Source organism: Pelodiscus sinensis, chromosome 15 (assembly GCF_052426305.1).
Source record: "Pelodiscus sinensis isolate ZL-2025 chromosome 15, ASM5242630v1, whole genome shotgun sequence".
Lineage (NCBI taxonomy): Eukaryota > Metazoa > Chordata > Testudines > Trionychidae > Pelodiscus > Pelodiscus sinensis.
Window position 1 is genome coordinate 3,861,153 of NC_143066.1, and position 22,781 is coordinate 3,883,933.

General features: G+C 63.7%; 2 protein-coding genes across 2 annotated transcripts in view; one reads left to right on the forward strand and one right to left on the reverse strand.

Annotated features, from left to right (window-relative positions):
• ABCA3 (ATP binding cassette subfamily A member 3) overlaps positions 1–7,450 on the forward strand; it is a 71,084-nt gene extending 63,634 nt beyond the window's left edge. The window contains exon 31 of the mRNA XM_075899035.2: positions 1,663–7,450. Within this exon, the coding sequence (XP_075755150.2) occupies positions 1,663–1,794 (132 nt within the window). The 3' untranslated portion in view covers positions 1,795–7,450. The remainder of the gene's footprint in view (positions 1–1,662) is intronic.
• A 370-nt stretch (positions 7,451–7,820) lies between these two features.
• On the reverse strand, positions 7,821–18,301 carry MCRIP2 (MAPK regulated corepressor interacting protein 2). The gene is made up of 5 exons (XM_075899036.2): positions 18,055–18,301; positions 17,809–17,887; positions 10,197–10,324; positions 8,915–9,016; positions 7,821–8,179 (listed from the first exon to the last, which is right to left on the reverse strand). The coding sequence occupies exons 1-5, from the start codon at positions 18,107–18,109 to the stop codon at positions 8,109–8,111; spliced, it is 435 nt and encodes a 144-aa protein (XP_075755151.2). The 5' UTR covers positions 18,110–18,301; the 3' UTR covers positions 7,821–8,108.
• Between the last annotated feature and the right edge of the window lie 4,480 nt (positions 18,302–22,781).

The following is a 22,781-nucleotide window of genomic DNA, read 5'->3' on the forward strand; positions in this document are numbered from 1 at the left end:
GGGCTGTGGGTACACGCGGCGGCTGTACCGCTCCCCCAGGCAGCGCTTGGCCGTGTGTCAGTGGCTGGGCGTGAGCGCGCTTGGCGGCTGTACCGCTCCCCCGGGCAGCGCTGGGCCGTGTGTCAGTGGCTGGGCCGTGAGTGCGCTTGGCGGCTGTACCGCTCCCCCGGGCAGCGCTGGGCCGTGTGTCAGTGGCTGGGCCGTGAGTGCGCTTGGCGGCTGTACCGCTCCCCCGGGCAGCGCTGGGCCGTGTGTCTGGCTGGGCCGTGGGTACACGCGGTGGCTGTACCGCTCCCCCGGGCAGCGCTTGGCCGTGTGTCAGTGGCTGGGCGTGAGCGCGCTTGGCGGCTGTACTGCTCCCCCGGGCAGCGCTGGGCCGTGTGTCAGTGGCTGGGCCGTGAGTGCGCTTGGCGGCTGTACCGCTCCCCCGGGCAGCGCTGGGCCGTGTGTCAGTGGCTGGGCCGTGAGTGCGCTTGGCGGCTGTACCGCTCCCCCGGGCAGCGCTGGGCCGTGTGTCAGTGGCTGGTCCTGGGTGCGCTTGGCGGCTGTACCGCTCCCCCGGGCAGCGCTGGGCCGTGTGTCAGTGGCTGGTCCTGGGTGCGCTTGGCGGCTGTACCGCTCCCCCGGGCAGTGCTGGGCCGTGTGTCTGGCTGGGCCGTGGGTACACGCGGCGGCTGTACCGCTCCCCCGGGCAGCGCTGGGCCGTGTGTTTGGCTGGGCCGTGGGTACACGCGGCGGCTGTACCGCTCCCCCGGGCAGCGCTGGGCCGTGTGTCAGTGGCTGGGCCGTGAGTGCGCTTGGCGGCTGTACCGCTCCCCCGGGCAGCGCTGGGCCGTGTGTCAGTGGCTGGGCCGTGGGTGCGCTTGGCGGCTGTACCGCTCCCCTGGACAGCGCTGGGCCGTGTGTCTGGCTGGGCCGTGGGTACACGCGGCGGCTGTACCGCTCCCCCGGGCAGCGCTGGACCGTGTGTCAGTGGCTGGGCGTGAGCGCGCTTGGCGGCTGTACCGCTCCCCCGGGCAGCGCTGGACCGTGTGTCAGTGGCTGGGCGTGAGCGCGCTTGGCGGCTGTACCGCTCCCCCGGGCAGCGCTGGGCCGTGTGTCAGTGGCTGGGCCGTGAGTGCGCTTGGCGGCTGTACCGCTCCCCCGGGCAGCGCTGGGCCGTGTCAGTGGCTGGGCCGTGAGTGCGCTCGGCGGCTGTACCGCTCCCCCGGGCAGCGCTGGGCCGTGTGTCAGTGGCTGGGCCGTGAGTGCGCTTGGCGGCTGTACCGCTCCCCCGGGCAGCGCTGGGCCGTGTGTCAGTGGCTGGGCCGTGAGTGCGCTTGGCGGCTGTACCGCTCCCCCGGGCAGCGCTGGGCCGTGTGTCAGTGGCTGGGCCGTGAGTGCGCTTGGCGGCTGTACCGCTCCCCCGGGCAGCGCTGGGCCGTGTGTCAGTGGCTGGTCCTGGGTGCGCTTGGCGGCTGTACCGCTCCCCCGGGCAGCGCTGGGCCGTGTGTCAGTGGCTGGGCCGTGGGTGCGCTTGGCGGTTGTACCGCTCCCCCGGGCAGCGCTGGGCCGTGTGTCAGTGGCTGGGCCGTGGGTGCGCTTGGCGGCTGTACCACTCCCCCGGGCAGCGCTGGGCCGTGTGTCACGGCATCCCCAGCTTGTTGTTTGTGCCTCCCTCAGGTCTTCGGGGCGCTGGAGAGGGCCAAGGAGAAGTTCCGCGTGGAGGATTACTCCGTCAGCCAGATCTCCCTGGAGCAGGTCTTCATGAGCTTCACCCGCTTCCAGCACTGCGCGGAGGAGCGCGGGAAGTGAGCGGAGCCGGCTGCTGGGACTCAGCTGCCGCCGAGGCTCTGCGGCGCGAGACAGTAATTCAAACGATGGCGTGTGTCGTCAGTACGGTGTCGGTGTCGGGACGGGGGCTGTCTGCTCCTCGCGCTGGGATCGCACGGGGCGTGTGGCCAGGGTGCGCCGGACACAGCCCACGGAGACACTTACCACCGGCTGCCTTGCGGGGACACCTCTGAATGCACCTGCCTCTTGCCCCGGCGCTGATCCAGCCAAGAAGGGAAGGGGGCACCGTGGACTCCAGAGCCACTGAGCCGTCTCCTGTGCACCACGCCAGGCCCACGGCTTGCTGCTGCGCTCCATCGAGGGGGGATCCGTGCATGGAAAGATCTGTGTTACCAATCGCTGCCTGCGCGGGTGCCAGAGGCCGTCACTCCTCGGGGTCCCCCCTTTCCACAGACTCGGCAAAAGGGCACCAGCCCGATCGGCGTTTGCAGTTGCCGGCAGAGCCTGCAGGATCGGGCCGGCTGCTTCATTCCAGGCTAGCTGCAGCACCCGCCAGTTCGCGTCCCGGCTGAGATGGGGGGCTCTCCCGCCGCGGCTCCAGAGGGCCCCTCACTCCTGTGCCACGTCCCTGCACAGGCCCAAGACCCCGGCTCGGGCCCTGCATGGGACGCGTGTTCTGTCGGGCTCGCTGGGGTCTAAGGGGACTCGCATGTAGCTTAGAGCCAGCTCCTCGCGGGATTGGCTGGGGACGCTCCTCCGGGTGCTGAGACGCAAATGGCCCATGGACGCTCCCAGCCTGCAAACAAACCTTCCGTCCATTCCTGCGGGGCCAGCGCTGCTGAGAGGAAGAGCTGGGCCCTGCCTCGCGCTGAGCCTGGCCCGGTGCCCCCGGCGAGAGCCGCGCTCCGTGTGGGGCGGGCGCAGCTCTCGGACACGACCGTCCTCGTCACAGACCGTCCCGCCTGGCCCAAGGTTGCTGCGGGGCTGCACGTGCGTCCTTCTCGGCCGGCTTTTCGGAAGTGGGGAAGCCAGCTTTCCGAAGTCCTGGAATAAACGCCAGCCGTGCCTGCACTAGGACCACAGCTCGCGGCGCACGAGCACCTGGGCTCCAGAGCAGCAGCCGGGCGGGCTGTGGGGAGAGCCCTGGGCACTGCGCCGCAGGCAGCTTTCTCCTGCAGAGCTGCCCCAAGGGCTGGGTCTGGCCCCTGGGTGTCGGCCACAGTGAGACGCTGCTGGGCGTGGCTGGGGAGAGCCCTCCCCGGGGCAGTGGGATCCCATCCTCGCCCGTCTGCCAATGCACACGCCCCACATGCAGGCCGCCGATCCCAGCAAGGGCTCCCTGCCACCCCGCTCCCCCCGGGCACCCCTCAGCACTGAGCCCTGCCTATGCTGCCAGCTAGTTCACCAAAGCCCCCGAGGCCCGGGACGTGCCCGCGGAAGGGGCAATGCGGCCTCTGCCCGAAGGGCTGCCTGGCACCCGCAGACCCCTGTGCTTCCCGCCGCCAGCCCGGCGCGCTCCTCCGTGCAATGCGAGGCGGGGCTCTGTCTCCCATTGCTGCCGGGAGAGGAGGCGTCTGTAACCCAGCAGCAGTCCGGGCGCCACGCTGGGCCTGGCCTGGAGCTGCTCTGGGTCACGTGCTCCAGTTGCTGGGAGCAGCGGGGAACCAAGCCCCCGTCCCAGCCTGTGGGTCATTCGGGCCTCTCGGCTTTGTGCCTGCTGCCAAGGGCCAGCCCCGGCCTGCTCCTGACCGGCCCAGGGGACCGAGGGCTTGGATCCCCGGGCTGGGGCCTGCCACACGCGGTGACGTGTTACTCCAACGGGGTGCCCAGCCCCTGCCCAGCTTGGCGTGACCCAAGTGCCGCTAGCGGAGCGTGGTTGCGGGGCGGTGCTCCCAGGAAGCGGGCAGCCTTCTGATCCCAGTATGCTGCAGCTGCCCCTCCCCTTGGCCTGCCCTGGGCTCCTCTGTGACCACATGGCCTCAGAGGGGCACCATTGCGCTCCCTGGCATGGTCAGCGCAGGCGGCTCGCATCCCCCCCGTCCTCCCCCCGCCCGAACCCGCTCCTGTGGCGGGCGAGAGGTGCTGCAGCCGCGGGGAGGAGGCCGTGGGAGCAGCTGGCGATACGTTCAGGGTGTCTCGGTGCTTTCTCCTGGTCTGATTCCCCCGTGGGTGACTAGCTCCCGTCCATGAGCCTGCTGCGGGGTCCGCGCCGAGCGGGTCATTGCACGGTCGCTGTCCCCGATCGCACAGCCCCCGTGAGCCAAGGCGGGCCGGGGGCAGCTTGCGTTGGAGCGGGCGTGTCGCTGGGGTCTGAATTGGGTTTTCCTGTAACCAGCCTCTTCCCTAACCCATTACTCCCTGGTGCTGTGCTGAGAACTGCGGCCGCCCTGAGTCGCATTATTAACCTGCAATGTCCCAGGGCTGCTACGGCAGGGGGTTCAGCCAGGGCCTTGGGGCCAGCTGCCCTGCAGTTGTACCTCTGCGACGCAGGAAGGGCCCACTCCTGCGCTCCGCCAAGCCCACGGGAAAGCGAGTGGAAGCGGCTGGGCCCAGGAAGAAATGGCCGGCCAGCTGGCTGCTGGTGGGGGCGAAGGAGCCCCTGGGCCGGGCTGTGGCTCTGAGCCACGTCAGTTGAAGTGGTCCCAGAGAATTACCCCAGAGCTGACACGCAGTGATACTGCTGTGCCGAGGGCCCCAAGCCAGGCCTGGGCAAAATACAGCCCCCAGGCCGGCTCTCCCTTCCCACGCCGCTGGGTGTGACCCTGGGCACAGTGCGAGCCTCAGGCTCCCTGCCCCGCCCCGCCCTGCCCTGCCCCGCCCCACGTGCCACTCAGAGAAGCTGGCTGCCAACCTGGTTTTCCTGTGAACAGCTGCAAGCTTGGGGGGGGGGGGGAGGAGAGGTCCCACCCCCAGCACAATCTTGCTGCTCCCATTGGCTGGAAACACCAGTGGGCGCTTCCTGTTTTGAAGAACAGGCACCATGCAGCGTACCCTCCCCCCTCGGGCTCGCAGCTGTTCAGATGCACGTGGCCCCGCGGCTGCTGCTCTGAGCCGCCAGGAATCACCCAGGAACGTGTCTCCTTGCCAGGGCCTGCCTCTGGCACCCCCACCCCACAACCCCAAACCCTCTGTCCACCCTCCTGCATACAAACTCCCTCCCAGACTCTGCACCCAGGCTCCTGCCCCTGACGCCAGCCCCCCCCCCCCCGCTCCCAAATGCCTTACCCCAAGATCCCTTCTGCACCCGCCAAACCTCCATACTATCAGGGAAGGGAGTGGCTTTGCCCCTTACCAGCTGCTGGGAATGCCCCCTCCTGCCCAAAGCTGTGGCTTACTGAGCGTGTGCATCCATCCACCATGGCCCCGGGGCTGCTTTTACTCAAAATTGCTTTTACTCAATCTTTGGTCTCCCACCACCCTGCTCCCAGAACAGCCCGTGGGCCCCTGGGGAGCGGCGCTGGGCTGAGGGGCTGTTCTGGGCTCTGCTCGGCGGCTGGGCCGTGGTAGCCGCGTGGAGGGGACGCGCGGGCCGGGAGGAGCCCTGGCCAGAGGCAGTGACAATGTGGCTCATGTAGGAGGGACGTTTCCTGCCAGTGGCGCCTGTTGGCTCGGAGGGCACCAGGCCCGGTGCCCCTTGTGTGGGGCGCTAGCGCAGGGCTCAGGGGGGCTGCCTTGCCCCCGGCCGCATTCGAAAGCCTGCGTTTGCCATGGCCCCCAGCCCAAGCAGAGCAGCAGCGGGGAATCTGGCCCCAGTGCTGTCACCTGTGGGACGGCCTGTGCCAGGCCTGGCTTCGGGGGCTGGGGGCTGCGTTCCCAGCGGGCCCCTGCCTGGTCGGCTGCTCATGACTTCGGCTTTGCAGCCACATGGCCCTGCTTGGCCAGAGCCTGCTCTCCTGCTTTTGATTGGCTGGGAGTTTAACCCCCCCGCCCATCGCAGCAGGAAACCTCCCCCCCACCCCTGGGACTATTTGTAAGGTGGGGGGGGGCTGGGCTGTGTCCCCCCACCCCCAGCTGGGTACAGGGAAGTCAGGTGCAAAACCTGGGCATGCTGCAGCACCCTCTGCACCCCAGCTTCCCGGGCCTGCACCCCCAGCAGCTCTGGCCTTCAGAGCTCCAGGAACTGGAGTCTCCCTTCAGACCCGTTCAGCAACGGGCCGGTGCAATCAACATCGCTGTCCTTGGCAGGGACGCCGGCCTGCAACCCTGGTGCCTGCTTCTGGCTACATCCCAGACGCAGCCTGCCTGGAAGGGAAGGGAAGGGAAGGGTCACTCCCGTTAGCTCAGCTCCCTCCAGCCGGGGTGGCAGGGAACCGGAGCTCAAGCCTCCTTTTGGGTCACCTGCTGGCCTGGGGGAGGGGTTCCTGGTAAAGGTGCTGCACTTTAAATTCAATATTTACAGAAACTACTGTCACCTTTTCCTTACGAACCCAGCCAGCAGCCAGGTGTGTGCTACGGCCAGCCCGGCCTGCCCCACTTGCTGGGGGGAGGCGGCAGCCTCCAACTACAGGGGAGGGAGGGGCAAATTTAGGAGCAGCTAGGGGAACCGTCTCTAAGATAATCACTAATCTGTGCTCCGGTTGCGCGAGTCTGGCCGCCAGGACTCCTGCCGTGAGCGCAAGGCCCACTGCCCGGCGGAGGTAGCTTCCTCCTACCCTGGCTTCAAGCAAGGCCAGGCCGTGGTGGTGCCCGGAACGGGAAAGTGCCCCGTTTGCTGCATTCCTCGTTCTGGCTGGGGACTGCGGGGGGCAGATGAACCTGGATCTGCCCCAGCTGGGGCTGCAGTGCCCATGGAGAGGCGCTTCTCACCTGGCCCCAAGTTACTGCAGTCAGGGCTGGGAGTCCTCTCTCCCTGGGGCAGCCTGTGCCCGACCCCCCCTCCCAGAGCACTGATTTCGATGCAGTAAGCCCCTTACCAATCAGTCACTGCAGGAAGGACCTGAGCCAGGCTGGGCCCATCTAGTAGGAACTAAACCCTTCCCCTGGGCCGCTCCAAACGACCTTGGGAAGCGGTTTCTGCCAGAGTGACATTGGGCTGGAGCCGGTCACGGCCTGGGTAAGGGTTTTGGGGGCTCGTGCTGCTGCCATTCCTGGGACAGGGCCCCCCCCCCACTCTGAACTGCCTTCGAAAGCCAGGCGCGATGGCCCAGCGCCACTGGCGAGGGGATTCCCTGGGGGTGCCAGGCCCAGCAGCCGGCTGGCACAACCGGAGTCGGCTGGGGGGTTGGAGTGAAGGGGCGTGTGCTGTGTTTGTGTCAGTGCTTGGCAGGATCCGCCCTGGGCCGGTGCCCTGGTTTCTCCTGCTTCGTTCTTAGCGCGCCTGATTCTGCAGAGACTGGGCTGCTGCTCCGTGTGCACGGCCCCGTGCTGGATCTGCTCCCAGGGCACAGGGTTACCGTGGCCTGGGGCCCTGGCCCGTCTGGAAAAGGGGATCCCACGCTGGGAACTAAGCCCACGTGTCCGTTTCCTGCCTGGCGCGCTCAGCCGTTCTTGTGCTCCGGGTCTGTGTTTGTGGGCTGCCCAGCGAGCGGCCATGGGGAGGGAGAGGCCGGCCCTGGGCCACTGGGAGGGCTTGTGGCTTTTGGACAGCTGTGTACGCGGGGGAGGGGCTGTGTGCGTGGTGGGCAGCTGCAATGGTGAAGTGTGTCCTCTTCGAAATAAACTGGATTTTCCTACCCGGGCCTCTGCCCGTTACTTGTCTGGGGGCCCTGCAAGCGACTGGCCAGGCGGCGGGCTGCCCCCCTGCTGCGCGCCAGCTCTGCAGCTCCCATGGGCCAGGAACCGCAGGCTGGGGGAGAAGGGGGCCACCTCAGCCCAGGCCCTGGGGGAGCCTTGCAGGACCAGGCTCTTTTGGTGCTTTGAACCCTGCTTCCCCCACTGGGAATCGGGGGGCACCAGCTGCAAAGGGGGAGGCCTCAGGCACCCCCCTATCCTGACCTGGTAGCCCCCTCCCATTCCCCCCAGAACCAGCAGCTTTGTGGAAGGTCGGGGCTGTCGCCCAGCTCAGGGGCTGCCCGCAAAGCCCCCAGGCAGAGCCAACTCCCCCCACGGGCAGTTTCAGCTCTTTATTGCAGCAAGGTCCTGGCCACGGCGAGCCGGGGAGTCACGCCCCTCCCCCCGCCACAGGGGCTCGCCCGGCCCCCAGAGTTCACGTGGCTGAGCGCTGGCACTTAAGGGGTCCCAGGCGGGCCAGGGAGCTGCCGTCCTGCCCTGTGTAGGCAGGGGGCCGTGGGCGGCGTGGCGGAGCCGTGGTCCATTTCCGGGGCGGCCCCTCGGCTGCGCTTGTTCTAGGCCCCGTTTCTTTCGCTTCGTTTTCTCCGGCCCCGCGGCTGGCGTGTTCATGAGCCGTTTTCAATTGCGGCGAGAAACTGCTGCGCCCACCACTCCTCCAGGTCGATCGGCACGAAATCTGCACGGGGAGAGGGAGACTGGCCCAGACTGTGCGAGACGGGAGCCTGGCAGCGCTCATGGGGATGGCTGGGTGTTCCCCCACCCACACGGGGGGACATTGGACTGCAGGCAAAAGGCTCCGCCCTCCCCCCACTGCCTGCTTGAGTGGAGGGGGGAAGAATTTCCATGCCCAGCAGCCACCTGGAGCCACGTGGCCAGGCTGCCACGTGTGGTATTTTGGCAGGAGAGGAGCATCTCCCGGGGAGCTCTGTGCCCCAAGGCTGCTGCCAAGAGAACCCCGGCCTTCCCCAGGGACAGCTGGGGCTCGTGAGTGAGCAGGCCAGGAGCAGTCACACATGGCTGGTGACTCAGAAGGGGGCGCTCTTCCCAGAGCCAGAACTGGCCCAGGCCCCTGGCACTCCCAGGTGCTCAGCTGGAAGAGGTGCTGTGCTTCAGCAGAGCCACAGAAGGGAGCCCCGGGTGACAGGCCCCAGGGCCCTTCTCTCCAGGACAGGAGACAGGCTCTGGGGTAACAACGTGCTGCCCCTGACTATGGGTCCCGTGTTCTGGGACTCCCACCGAGGCTGGGGCGGCTGGGGCTGCTGCTGTCAGCGTGCTAGCTGGGGTCCTGCTGCCTCGCCCTAGGAAAGGGCCAGCGCTGCACTGGTCCCCAGGAAGGCAGCCCGGCCCATCGTCCAGCGCCGCCGCCCACCGAGGTGAGCAGGGCCCCTGCAGGGGGCGCCAGGACACTCACTTGTCAGCGTGGGGCTGGGAGTTTTCTCGGCGTACTGCACCGGGCCACGCCCACTCTCCCCGGGCCGGCTGCTCTCCAGCTCCTGTTCCACCTGCTGCCAGGCTAGGAGGAGAGCGCAGGGGTCAGCAGGGGCCGGCCCTCTGGCTACTCCAGTGCCAGCTGTTGTACACTCCATCCCCCCGCACTCTCCGCTTTCCCAGCCCCCGCCCACCTCTGCCCAGGGCCAAAAGGTGCAGCTGCGGTGGCATGTTGCAGTTAAGCCCCCGGCAGCCTGTGAGAGCCCTGCCGCCCGAGAGCGCCCAGGCTCGGCACCAGGAGGGGAGACACCCCTGGGCTGCGCTGGCCCCGCACCGCAGAGACACACGCCAGAGGGACCCGCTCACTGGCCCTGGGATGGGGCAACAGAGCCCTGGCCCCCCACGCCCAACTCCTGGGTAACGCAGGCCCGAGAGCTGCCGGGCCTGGAACCTTCGGTGCTGGAGCCCTCCCCGCCACCTACACCTTGCTCCCGATTCCTGGCTCCGCTTGGCTCTTTGCTGGGCTGAGGAGCCAGGACGAGTCCCCATTCCCCACTGTGATCATCACTCAGCTCAGCGCAGGAGACTCGCAGCCCCGGCTCGACAGGACAGGGCCCTGGCCCTTTCCCCCTCCCATGGCGCATCTCTGACCCCGCCAAGCCATCAGCCTCCTGCCTCGGCTGCAGGCCCCAGGGCTGGGCGCAGGCTCCCGGCGGTGCCCCCAGAGGTAGCATCCCCTCTGCACCCACGCGAGTCCCTGTCCACGCCCCCCTGGAGGGCATTAGCCTACGAGCCGCAGCGTCGTGGGCAGCTGATTCTCTGCCAGGACCCCAAGCCCCACCCGGAGACGCTGCTCCAGGACATTGGGATCCACGCCCCCTGGCGTGGCACAGAGTGGCTGTTTGCCAGAGGATGAGAGCAGGGCCAGGTCACAGAACAGGATCCTTACCCCGGGGAAGCACCTCCAGCACCGGACACCTGTGTCCCCCCCACTCCATTATAACCCCTGGCACCGTGACACCCCGTGAGTCTTGGGATTACAAGGGGTGCCCCTCTTTCTGTGAACTAGCCAGACCTGCCTGTCAGTGTTCCTTGCAAGCTGGGTGCTTCTGCAGCCGCCCAGCTGATGAGCAGAGCGCCCACAGGCAGGCTTGTCTCTCCTGGGGGTGCACATTGGCACATGCCTCAGTGCATATAGAAAAGTGTATTCTGTACATACGTAGAAAAGCTTAGCGGGACCATTGCAGCCTATGGGGGCCTCTCACCTTCGTAGACAAAGCGGACGTTCTCCTCGTGGGCCAGTGTGTAGCTCTCCTCGTGGGCTGCCGTGGGCTGGGCCGTCACTGGGGGCTTCTTGCCATTCACTCTGTTAAACACGAGTTTGGGAGTCGGGCTGCGGAAACAGAGATCAGATAAGGTCAGAGCCCAAAGGGCAGAGCTCTCTGCAGCCAGCGCCAGCCAGGCCGGGCAGCGGGCGTGATGAGCGGAAGTGGATCTTGTAGCTGAGACTGGGAGTCCGGGCAGCTGGTCTAAAGCCAGGGTCTCAAACTCGATTGATCTTGGTCCCATCCTCACATCCTCCTAGTGGGCCAGCGGGCACCCCCTCTGGCAGGGCTCTGTGGGGGTGTCTCCATGTGCTTCCCCCCATATGTCCACCAGCCCCGCCTGCCAGCCCATGCATCCCCCTCCACGTGTCCCCCAGCCACGCCTGCCAGCCCATGTGTCCCCCCCATGTGTCCCCAGCCCTGCCTGCTGCCGCCAGTTGATTTAACTCTAGGGCTGCGAATGGGTTAACTGGCAGCCCCAGGGCCAGGCCCCCTGCACTGTGGGTGGAGGGGGACGTAACCAGTTAAGTGTAATGTTTAATCAGTGAATTGATTAAATGGGATCGTACATCCCTGTGTAACACTCCCCCAGCGCGGCCCTGGTGCAACCACCAGTAGCACCGTGGGGCTAGAGCAGCTTCCGGCTGTTCGTTCTGCACCATCAACGTGTCCCTGTGGCCGGGGGAGGCGTGTCCCTAAGACAGTGCAGCACGGCCCCCGGGCCCTGTGGCCGCCCATGGCCGGGATCCCCCCCACCCCCCCACGTCAGAGCCCCTGCCCCTCGCTTGTTGGAGCAGCAGCAGCAGGCGTGGGGCACTGGGCGTCACCAGCCTGCAGAGGGAGCCCAGGGGCAAAGTGTCACATCTGTGGGTGCCACTGAAACATTCTCCTCCCTGGGCGGGTTAGGAAAGCCCAGGCCAGCCGTGGCTCCCTGCGCCGTGGCTGCAGACACAGCCCCCCCCCCTCGGGGGGGAGAACAGAGGCGTTGTACTCGGAGGCCGACTCTGCACTAACACGTTAGACCCAGCTGCATCGCCAGGGTGCGTGACCCGCCCCCACGCAGACAGACCGAGGCGGCCGAAAGAATTCTCCAGCACCGGGGGAGCCCTGGCCCTCCGCGTGCGCTCCCAAGGAGGTGAGCATTTGACGCGGGCGGGGCTGGAGGAAAGGGTGCCGGAGGGACCCCCGGGAAAGCCCCGATTTGAGTGACTTACAGCTCTGCCAACCCACAAGCGGATTAGGCAGAAACGTCCCATGCTGAGCCTGCCGGAGGCTGGTGCTTTGGGGGAGAAATCAGCCCCATTAGTTCTCATGGGTCCAGGGAAAAGTTAAAAACTCACGGCCTTTTCTTTGAAGGGGCTTCGCTGGGCCCACAGCCTCGGGGAGCCATGGTGCCCTGGCGGAGAGAGGAAGCCGTGTGATTTCAGTGCAGCTGTGGGGTGGGCACAGACTGGGGCAAAAGGGCTGGGCCGGGAGAGAGGGGCTAGATATGGGGGGGGCAGGGGCAGAAAGGAAACAGGAATTGGGAGGGGGGCTGGTTGGACACTGAGGTGGGGGGAGGGGCAAGAGTATGAGGACACAGCTCTTACGAGGGCCTGGAGTGCGGGGCAGAACTGGGCCAAGGAAGCAGGCTGTGGGGAGAACCCGGAGCTTGGAGGAGAAGCCGAGGGAGGGGTGAGCTGCAGATCCGACCAGGAACCGAGATGGGGAGACTAGGAGGTGCCGGGCAAGGAGTCTGGGGGGGGGGCACTGTGGACGAGGAGGCATACTGGGGGAATGGGCAGAAGAGCCTGAGCCCCCCAAAGTCCCCTCCAAAGCCTGGAGTAAAATCCATGCTGAGTCTCAATTCCTAGGCTAGGAGCCAAGTTCTGTGACGCCCCCAGCAAAGTGCCCTGTACCATACTGCTTTAGTGCTGCACTCATGGAGCGGATAACAACCTCCCACTGCCATCGGTAACCTCATTGGCCTCAGATCATTCTAGACTCGCCAAGCCTGCGGATCTAGTGGCTTGATGCCCCTTGATGGGATTTCTGGGGACAGATCAGTTTGACTTTTGTAAAAACCAATGGAGTTACATGCAGACACGCTCTGTTACAAGAGCATAAAGGCTGCTGTGTCATGCAGTCAGAAGACAGGACACACCAGAATTGCCCAAGCAACTTTAATTGGGCCCTTTTGTGTGTCTGCATTACGGTACAGTCTTGCATTACATGGTCACATGCTACTTTTCCACATCGGGCAGGCCTGGAAAAGGGAGGGCTAAGTTTGGGCAACGGGTCTGAATCTGGAGTAGATGCATCAGTGCAAACCTCACTTCACACACATGCACCACCTGTGCAAGAAGGGACTAAGCCAGCTGAGACACTAGAATTCACTGGTTAATTTGATGGAAACCCCCAACTCCCAAAAACCCCTCATTTTGCAAAATTTTCCGACAGGAAAGTAACAATATTTCATTTCATTTCAGGCCTGGTCAACTCAGACAAACATTTCTGTGTTGAACAGAATCAAAGTTTTTCAAGTCTATGTAACATTAATGTATTATCCTCTTGAGCTACCGTAGTGTCTCATGGGAAATGTAGTTTGGATGCCTCATGCTACCATTCTTCTCTACTGAGCGGTATCTCTGCCTGGACTACGTCTCCCAGGAGACATTGCGCCAGTCCCTCTTCTTAAACCAATGCAGGAGGGCCCCCCTGAGTCATCTCCCACAGTGCACTGGGGTCAGGTGTAGGCCAGCTGGGGATCACAGCCCCAAAGACCGAACAGCTCACAAGGCATTTGAGCAAACTGAAGCATTTCAATTTGGGACGGTGAAAACAGAAACATTTAAGTGAAACCTTTTCAAAATTCCCTTTTCTGCCAAAAATCTCCATGTTTCAGTTTTCATCCTGATTGGAGACAAAACCAAAATTTGAAGTAGGATGGGGCGGACATTCCAACTTCAGCCAGCTCAGAGCCCCTTCTGAATCTAGAAACTCCACCGTCCTCGGGACCTGAGCTAGTGATGTGAAGGCTTGGACCTGCCCTGCCACCGCCTCAGACCGTGCTGGAGATACTCTCTGACCAAGCCTCACAAACGACGGCTAGTCTGGTCTTGGCATCACCATCTGCCCCGGCAGCCACGCCCCTGCCTGGATGGAACTGCAGTGCAATAGCCACCCACGCCACGCGATCCAGTGACAGGGCCTGCCGAACGCCCAAGGGACGTTCTATTCTGAAGAACATTCCTCGCCGAGTGACCGGTCCGGCCCGGGTGGTAAATAAGTGACTTGCCATTTGAAAGGCAGTAAAAGTTTAACGAGTAGATTGTCAGCGTTGTTCACATGTTAAACTAAGGGGGGACGGAGCGTGGCCTTTTCTTGCTTGTTCCTGGGGATGAAGAAAAATGGCCAGAAAGATGTGCTGGGACTATCAGAGGTTCCCCCTCCCCGCCATCTGCATGAATTTCACATTAGACACCAAGGTCTTGTCTGCCATGGCAGATTCCAGCGCTAGCTCGAGATTTACTAGGATTGTGATGCTGAAAGCAGCAAAGACATGAAAACTGATTAACAGAGAGGGAAAGGCTACGGAAAGCTGCTTCTTTTAACTCGTAGTAGCACCTCCAGCCCTTCAGTTAAGAACTTCCCATCCACAGCATGGTCCCAACCGAGGAGTCCTCCAGCAAAATCAAGAGACTGACATTCCTGATGTTTCTCAATAACCACCAAGATCAAACCTTTCTAACCCTCCTCTGTCTGCCCTCAAAAGCCCACCAGAGAGGTGTAGAGACAGGTCATCTCGACGGGAGAATCCTGTGGCTTGGAGTCACGACGAAGTCTGCTCCTAACAAGGAACAGCCTTTCATGGCTAATGACAGCTGTGGTTTGTTTAACAGGCTCTAAGGGAAATGAGGTTTTAAGTGGTTAAATCCAAGAATCATCTACTTCCACCGCAGCCGCATGAACAAAGCGCAAAGCTGTTTCCTTGGCCAGAAGACAGTGCTAATAAATATTAACAACAAGCACCCTGCAGAGCTATGGGAAGGTTTGCATCCCTCTCTGCAGCCATTCAGCGAGAACAGGGGCGGCTTGTGTGTCCTGGTCAAAAGGTGTATGTTAAGAAGGTGCCTGGGAGCTGAATTCACCAGGTGCAGCTCAGTGCCGTGCTCGGAAGTGCCAAGGGCAATTACAGACCCTTCCGCAGATTCCAGTGGAGGCTGGATTAGACACATGGCCAGTCCTCCAGTGAAGTCAGCCCCCATGGCTGGCAGCAGCACTGGGGTACGCTCCACCTGGAAAGAGGTGCAGGGCAGCCAACCTGTCATTGTAATCAGTGGGCTGGACAGCGGCAGGAACTCGCCCAATCGTCGCCCAGCTCGCTTGCCTGCTGCGCTTCCATTGGTTACAATGCTTTAAGGGAACCGCATTACACGGTCTGCAGAAGCAGTCGTGGCAGTGCCCAAAGCGGGAGGTTTTCTAGGCAGGATGGGGGCTTTCTAGGTAGGACAGCCCTCTAGATCCAATTACGCCCACCACCCACATGATGGAAGAACAGATACAAACCAGTGCTGGTGGCAGCCTGGCTCTGACTCACCCCCCCCCCCCATCGCCTTCCCTCGCGCTACTGTCTCATGCAGGCCGTGACCACGGTGGGGTTACGCCACTGAACGGGAGGAAGTTCCCGCTAGATTGGTGGCGCTCCAGTGGGGCCTGCGCACGTCTTGCACATGGCCACGGACTCCCTCCCAGCAAGGAGCCTGCACTGGTGCTTCAGACCCGCAGCCCCTCCGCCCCCCAAGGTCAGAGCACCAGTGCCAGCTTCCTGCTGCGAGGGGGCAGACCCGGCTTGCGGAGGCAGGAAATGGCTCCGCAGGAAACTGCTTGCCCAGCGGCTTTCCCCGCTGCTCCCACTGGCCAGAACCCTGCTGTTTATAAACGGGAAAACGGACGATTTCAGTCGTTCACTGTTTGACAAACAGCATGTGACCGTGTAATTAAAGGCCAGTCTAGTAATGCCGAGTTAAGGCTGCGTGTACACCAGCCGTGTGGCAACTTCCCGCGCTCAGCCGCAAAGGGCTGTCTTAGTGCGTTTTGCTGCATGGACTTTTGAGTGATCGGAGGGGGGAGTCCCTGCTGGAAGGGCCTGGGAAGAATGGGCTCGGGGGAGGGGTCCGACCGGTGACAGGGAGGCCACGCAGCAAACAGGCTGGGAAGCTCTAAACGAACTTTCATCCCAGCTGTAGGCACCATTTCCTGCTGGTCATTTCCTGCCTGGTAGGGTTCGGGGTAGAGCCCTACCCCTCTACTGCTACCCCCAGCTCAGTTTTTGCAGAAATGAATGTGGAGACACATTTTGTATCCAGAACCCTCCAGTCTGCAGCTGTCCACGGGTCCACGCAGATGTTAGAGCTGGTCCGCCACTTGCTTTTGGGGATACAGATGTTGTATCCAGGCAGGGCTCTAGACACGTGCAGCGTGGCATACATGAATGCACATGAGTGAGCCAGCAGGGGGCGCAAAGCAGCCCTGCCAGCCCAGCTGACATCCACGGAGCTGCACGTGGCTCTAGCCAGGTGGACCTGATGACATGGTGGGGGCGGGATTCCACTTTGCCCTTCGCTATGCTCCTGGAGTGGACAGCGGGCAGGTCAGGACGTGGGCAGGGACCGTGGCTTCAGCCCCTCCGGCCCCTGCACCAGATCCAGCCTGGCTTTCTAGCTATGGGGTCTTAGTGCCACAGGCTGCTCTGATCTCCCCCCCCCTTCTCCCACCGGGCTGGGAAACGCAACCCTTCCTACTGCAGGCAGGGGCCTGGGTGGGCCAGGGGCTGTCCTAGCGCCCCTCCAATAACCCTGCCTTGGCTACTGCGCGTCCGAGGGCTGGAGGCCTCCTTATCAGCAGGCCCACCGCCGGGTGCAATTCCTTAGTGTCAGGCTGTGCTATCTGGGAAAGAACAGGCCGGGGGGGGGGGGGGGGACCTGAGCCTGTAGTGGCTCATCTGAACCAGGCCACAAACAGTATTTGTTCCTCCCACACACACACTGGAGAGCACAGAAGTTTGGGAAGAGCCCCCCCCCCCCCCCCCGCAGCCTGGGATTGAGCCCTGGGTGACACTAGCCCCAGGTAAGTCAATGGGAGCTCTGCCGGGGGGGGCGGGCCTTTCGCAAGGTCACAGCCACTTCGTTCCCGTGAATTGCCCTGGGTGGTGCACCGCAAAGGCCACGCTGCTGCCCCCCCGAGCGGAGCCGGCCCCACAGCTCCCGCTCTGTGCGCGCTGGCTCTGCCACTGATCTCCCGGGGCCAAGATCCCAGGCTCGCGCGGACACAGAAACACGGGGCCGTTCAGGGCCCTGACTGCCCACCTCCGGGCCCCAATAGCCCCATGTGGGTTTGGCGCGGCAGGGGCCAGACGTTTGGGGCCCATGGCTCCTTCCCCGGGCCAGGGCAGCAGGAGACACTGGGTTCAGCAGATGCCTCCTGAGCAGCTGGCTCACCTTCGGGCATCCCTGCCTGTACTTTGGCACACCCTGCCCCTCCCGCCCCGGGGAGCGCGTGCGCCTGTACACTGGGGCAAAGGCTAACTCTGGGCGGCGGTGGGGGTGGGGGGCCTCTGGCTGCCAGTGTGCCTGATGTGGCTGCAGAGCCATCCCGCCGCCCCAGGCCCTATGCTTGGGGGCCCTGCAGCAGTGGCCTCAGCCAGCCTCTGGCCTAGAGACCAGGGCAGTAGGGAGTCCTGGTGCAGTGGTAGCAGCAGGGGTCACCCCAAACAGGGCAGGAGCCGGAGCAACCTGCTCCCCCCACCCGCTGTGCTGCCCTCTCCAGCCTGCGTTGGCAGGGAGCAGGGCACCCCACCCCCTGCATGGTAAGGGGGGAGGGGGAGGGGCAGGTCTTGGGGAGCGGCGTGGGGGAGGGTCTGCAGCAGGGGAAGGAGAAGTTTGCCCCCCAATGGCCCAGGCATGGGAGGTTTGCCCCAGCCCTGTGTCCCTCTCCCCTAGAATGGCCCTGGCTGGCTGGCACCCCTTGGCCCATCAGGTCCTCCCCCCCCCCAGCTCAGTCCCTCTCCTCCAGGCCCCCCAGCTCTATGCAGTCACCCCAAATACTCTAACTTGCCCCCAGATCCGTGCACTGCCCCCCACGTGCTACAGGCCCCTGTCCCCCCCAGATCCGTGCACTGCCCCCCACGTGCTACAGGCCCCTGTCCCCCCCAGATCCGTGCACTGCCCCCCCACGTGCTCCAGGCCCCTGCCCCGCCCCTCAGCTCCGTGCACTGCCCCTCCCCCACCCCATGTGCTCCATGACCCCTGCCCCACCCCCCGGCTCCAGCACCCTGCTCCCTGTCCTGCCTGGGTCCCTCTGCCCGCCCGGCGAGGCAGCGATCGGGTCCGGGGTTGAGTCTCCTGTTGGCCTCCACCCCCTTCCCCGCCCCTCCGCCTGCTCCCGAGCCATGTGGCAAGGACAAGCCGGGTAACCTCTGCCCAAGGTCACCCCTCCCCCGCCGCCGGGTCCCCGGGCTGGAGCCGGAGCCGGGCGCGCGGGGGGCCCGGTGCCCCGGCCCACGACCGCTCACCTCGAGGGGGACCAGGCGCTGGGCGGCGGCTGCCGGCCCTTCAGCTCCGCCGCCTTGTTCTCCACCTGCTGCGTGGGACCTGCGGGCACAGAGCGGGTCAGGCTGCGGGGCCCCCTCTCCCCGGCGCCCCGCAGCCGCCAGGGCGCGCAGCCGAGCCGGGGGCCCCAGGCGCAGAGCCGGGGGGCGCGGGCCCCGCAGGGCAAGAACCGGGGCGCAGCCCCCCGCCCGAGAAGCAGCCGGCCCCACCTGTCCGCCTCTGCGTGGCGAGCTTGCTAGGTCCCTTGGCGAGCGTGTACATCATGCGCCCGCGGCTCCAGCTGCGCCTGGCAGGGCTGCAGCCCGGCCCCGACCGACCGCCCGGCCGGCCCCGCCGCCTGTTGCAAAACTCCGCGAGCCGCCCGCGCCTCTGGCTGGGGGCAGCGGCGCCTCCCCGCTCCGGGCCCCGGGAGCAGCGGCGCGGCTGCAACACGCCCCCCGAGCCTCTTAAAGGCGCAGACGGCGCCTCCGCCTCCTGCCCGGCCCGCAGCGCCGCGGGCTCCCGGGGCGGGGAGTCGGGCCGCCCGCCCCCTGCTCCCTCGGCGTGTGCCGGGCCAGGAAGGCAGGTAACCGCTACGATCTCGGCTCGGCCCCGTGGGGCAGGACCACAGCGCCCGGCCGGGCCTGGGGAGACACGGCAAGCGCCCGGCAGCGACAGCCAGCTGGAGCGAGCCGGCCTGTGGCGACCCCCCGGGCCAGAGCAGCCCCTGCCCGGGAAGCCTCCCCCGCTAGGGAGGGGTTAACCCCTTAACCTTGTAGCTCCCTAGGGGGGAAATTGCTCCACAGCCGCTCCGAATAGCCGCCGGCACAGAAACCTGCCACCCCCAAGGTGTCTGCAAGGCAGGCCCAGGCCCGACGCCTGGACCGCTGGGGATGTGCCCTGGATGTGGGCCGGGAGGTCCCTTGTCAGGGCTGGCCACAAAGTGTCCTCGGGTCAGCGCATGCAGGTTGTGACGTTGTGCCGGGGGCTTGTCTCTGACCCAGCGCCTTGGTGTGTTGCAAGTTGCACAGGTCAGTTGGGGGCTGGGATCAGCCCTGTGCCCCCCAGCCCCCACCCCAAAACCAGCGGCTGCTTTTGATAGGACGTGTCTGTGCTGCGTGCCAGGGCCCGAGCGGTTCAGCGGGGAGGACACAGGATTTCCCCAAGGAGAATCCAGGTGCCCCCCCCCCCCCCCCGCGAGGATTCCAATCAGGACAGCTGCCCACCCCGGTGGTCCCCTTCCCGTTTCCCTGCAGTTCTTTTGGCATCGTCCAGCCCGCTGCACTAATCCAGCCGCAGGAGCCAACACGTGCTCACAAGGCCCCACTGTCAGCAGAGTGGCCTCTCAGCCCCCCAAGGGTTAAACAGCCGGTTCCTCGGGGCTCCGTAAGTCTCTCCTGGGACGGAGAAAGAGCAGCACCAGGACAGGTGCCCAGCAGTGCAGGTTACACACAGGACACCTCACTCCCGTTTCTGGAGGGGTCTCCTGGAATAGGGATGCAAGCGACCAGTCGACGGTGCAATCAGCAAAGGGTTATCTGACAGTCGAGACTCTGGTCGACTAGGCCAGGGCTACTCAACACGTGGTGCGGTTTGGGTTTACGTGGGGCTCAACACGCGGCCTGCGGGTGGGATCCTTTGAACATGGCCTCCACTGGGAACACGCTCCACAACGAGACGTCTCACAGGTGGGCCGAGCATCGAAAGACACCCGGGGACGAGCTGGCTGGGACAGACGGGTATGGGGTGTCGGCGTTTCTAGCCCCCAGAGAGGAGGTGCCGGGAGCGCCGAGGCATTGTGGGTACACAGGGCTCCCCGAAAGAGCACGTTTGCTCTTCCGCAAGAAAAAGCTGAAGAGCAAACGCGTTTCCTGGACATGCTCTTTCGGGGAGCCCCATGGACCTCGTGCTACAAGAAATGAGGGCTCTCCGAAAGAGGAGGCCTTTCCGTCTGACAGGGCCAAATGGCAGAAAAGCCTCTTCTGGAAAAGCAATCCGAAAAAGCCACACAATTGTGGAGTGCAATTTGCGTAGCTTTTTCTGAAAAAAGGCCAGTGGTCACCAAGCAGTTGATCAGGATCTACCAGTAGATCTTGGAGCCTCTGACGGGGGATCCTGACGGGTTTGGCCAAGAGGCTGTCAAGTGCCCGCTCTTCAGCTGCTCCTCCCCACGCTGCTGCACATCTCCTGCCCTTTGCCGTGGAGCTGTGCCCCCACTCTCCCTCCTGCTGCCTGGGCAGGGCAGGGAAAGCAGAGGAGGGGGGCAGATGTCAGGATGCCCCATCTTCCACCCTATAGTCTATCTCCACAGAAAAGGTGGGGACACAACAGGGCTTGGAATGGGGGGAGTTTTCTGGCTGCTTTTGAGAGTGGTGCAGGGCCAAGGCAGGGGTGATCCTGCCCCATTCCCATTGCTCCACCACCCAGGAGCCACCTGAGGTGAGCAGTGTCTATCTGGAGCCTGCTCCAAACCCATGCCCCAGTCATGAACCCCCCTCCTGCACCCCAAACACCTGCCTGAGCCCCCTGGAGCCAAATTCCTTTATGGAGCCTGTACCCTGAACACTCCCCCCTCTGACATCCCAACTCCCTGCCCCTGGCTCAGCTCAGAGCCCCCCTCACACTCCAAATCCCTTAGCCCAAGACCAGAGCCTCAACCCTCTGCCCCTTCCTGATGAAAGGGAGGGAGAATGTGGAAGGGAGGACCGAGTGAGCAAGGTCAGGACCTTGGAGAAGGGGCGGGAAGGAAGTGGGGCCGGGGTATTCGGTTTGAGGTAGATCTTACATTGCACTGAAATTGAAAAAGTGATCTTGTGCTTAAAAAGGTAGGAGACCCCTGGTGTAGACCTAGCCAAAAAGGCAGCAAGGAGGGAGAAAAGGAGGAGAGGCCGGGGGGAGCCAGCTTAAAAGCCCGCTGGGGCTCTTGTGCATTTCAAAGGTGGAATGCGGAAGTTCTTATCGACTAATCAAATCGTTTATGGAAACCCTATTGAAGATTTGATTAGTTAATTAATCGAAATTTAACATCCCTACCCTGGAATGGGAGACCGTCTCTGCTGGGTTGGCCAGATGTTTGAGAGACAGAATGTAAATAGGGGACAGTCACAAAAAATCCAGCCCCCAGCGGGTTTATGTATGTGCATGTTTATCTATTTCTTTCTGCCGTTTTTCTGCATTCATCTAAAATGTCAGCTCTCAGTAATAAACCTTATGTGGGGCCGTGCACGATACAGCCCACAGGGTGCCTCCACGTGAGGGGTGCAGGGGAGCACAAGACCCCGAACACAAATATATTCTGGGAGGCAGCACATGTACTGCAAGCCCCCCGCATCCCGTGGAGAGCCACTGGGCTTCCCCCAACGCTCATGGGAAGAACAAAGGGATCAGCGGGTCCCCATGGCACCCTACTCCTGGGCTGTGTGACACTGGGAAGGGGCCACGTTCGGATCAGGTCACAGCCAAGCCAACGTACCATCTGGGGTCAATCCACTGCAGAGCCCAGGGCCTCTTCCATGGTATTTGCAGGGAAGGGTCGCAGGTTTCTGGCCCGCCTGGAGACGGCCGTCATTCACTGGCCCACGGCACAGGCACGCAGGAGGTGAAAGCAGCCTGTGTCCACACACAGAGCGTTTCCTGCCCTCGTCCAGCCGGCTTAGAAAAGGCAGTTGGTTTGCATGCACTGCACAGTTAACCTGGGGGAGTTGCTTCCTTTTCCAGGCCAAGGGCCTAGTGGAAAAGTGCATGGTAAACACCAGGTTCCTTCCAGCTCCCAGCTGAGCGAAATAATCCAAAGAAGGACTTTACCATTCTGTGTTTACACAGCAGGATTCTGCTGCTAGCGCCTGCAGGAAGACTAGAAACCACCAGTGAAATTCAGTCCAAGCTGGAGTAACAACTAGCAGAGCCAGTATTAGTGCTCCAAACTCCTGAGAGGAGGCAGAGATTAGCAGCCATAATACCCTACTCTTCCCTTTTTAAAGGTGAGCCGAATCCTTATTTTAGATATGGGGAAACTAAGGCATAGTGAGTTGCCCAAGGTCACACAGTGGAATCAGTGGCAGAGCTGGGAAACAGTTCTCCTAAACTCCCACACTCCTTGTTCTAAGCACTAGATGATGTCTCCCCTGTCCCACTGCTGGAAAAGGCTCCCAAGGGCACACAAGGTCCCCACACGCCCCAGGCCAGACCCAGTCAAAAGGCTGTTTCCAGTTCAGCCTTGACCAGACAATGAGGCCTGCCCTTGCCTCGCAGGACATCCAGCTTTAGGCATGACCTGGCCTAGCCACTGCTCCTGAGAAGGGGTGGTGGTGTGTGGAACAAAGTGGCCCACATCCCTAGCCAGGCTGGGCGGGCCAAAGGGGAAGCCACGTCCTCTCTCAGCTAGCCAGCATCACGGACAGCACACGAGTACGTGCTCCGGCCTTGGTCTCCCACGAGACCTTGTGTGGGAGGTGTAGTGGGAGATGCTGGGAGGCGCAGCTGGAGGCACAGTGGGAGATGCTGGGAGGCACAGCTGGAGGCACAGTGGGAGATGCTGGGAGGCACAGTGGGAGATGCTGGGAGGCACAGCTGGACGCACAGTGGGAGATGTTGGAAGGCACAGTGGGAGGTGCTGGGAGGCGCAGCTGGAGGCACAGTGGGAGGTGCTGGGAGGCACAGCTGGAGGCACAGTGGGAGATGCTGGGAGGCACAGCTGGACGCACAGTGGAAGATGTTGGGAGGCACAGTGGGAGGTGCTGGGAGGCACAGCTGGAGGCACAGTGGGAGATGTTGGGAGGCACAGCTGGACGCACAGTGGGAGGTGCTGGGAGGCGCAGCTGGAGGCACAGTGGGAGGTGCTGGGAGGCACAGTTGGAGGTGCTGGGAGGCGCAGCTGGAGGCACAGTGGGAGGTGCTGGGAGGCACAGCTGGACGCACAGTGGGAGATGTTGGGAGGCACAGTGGGAGGGGCTGGGAG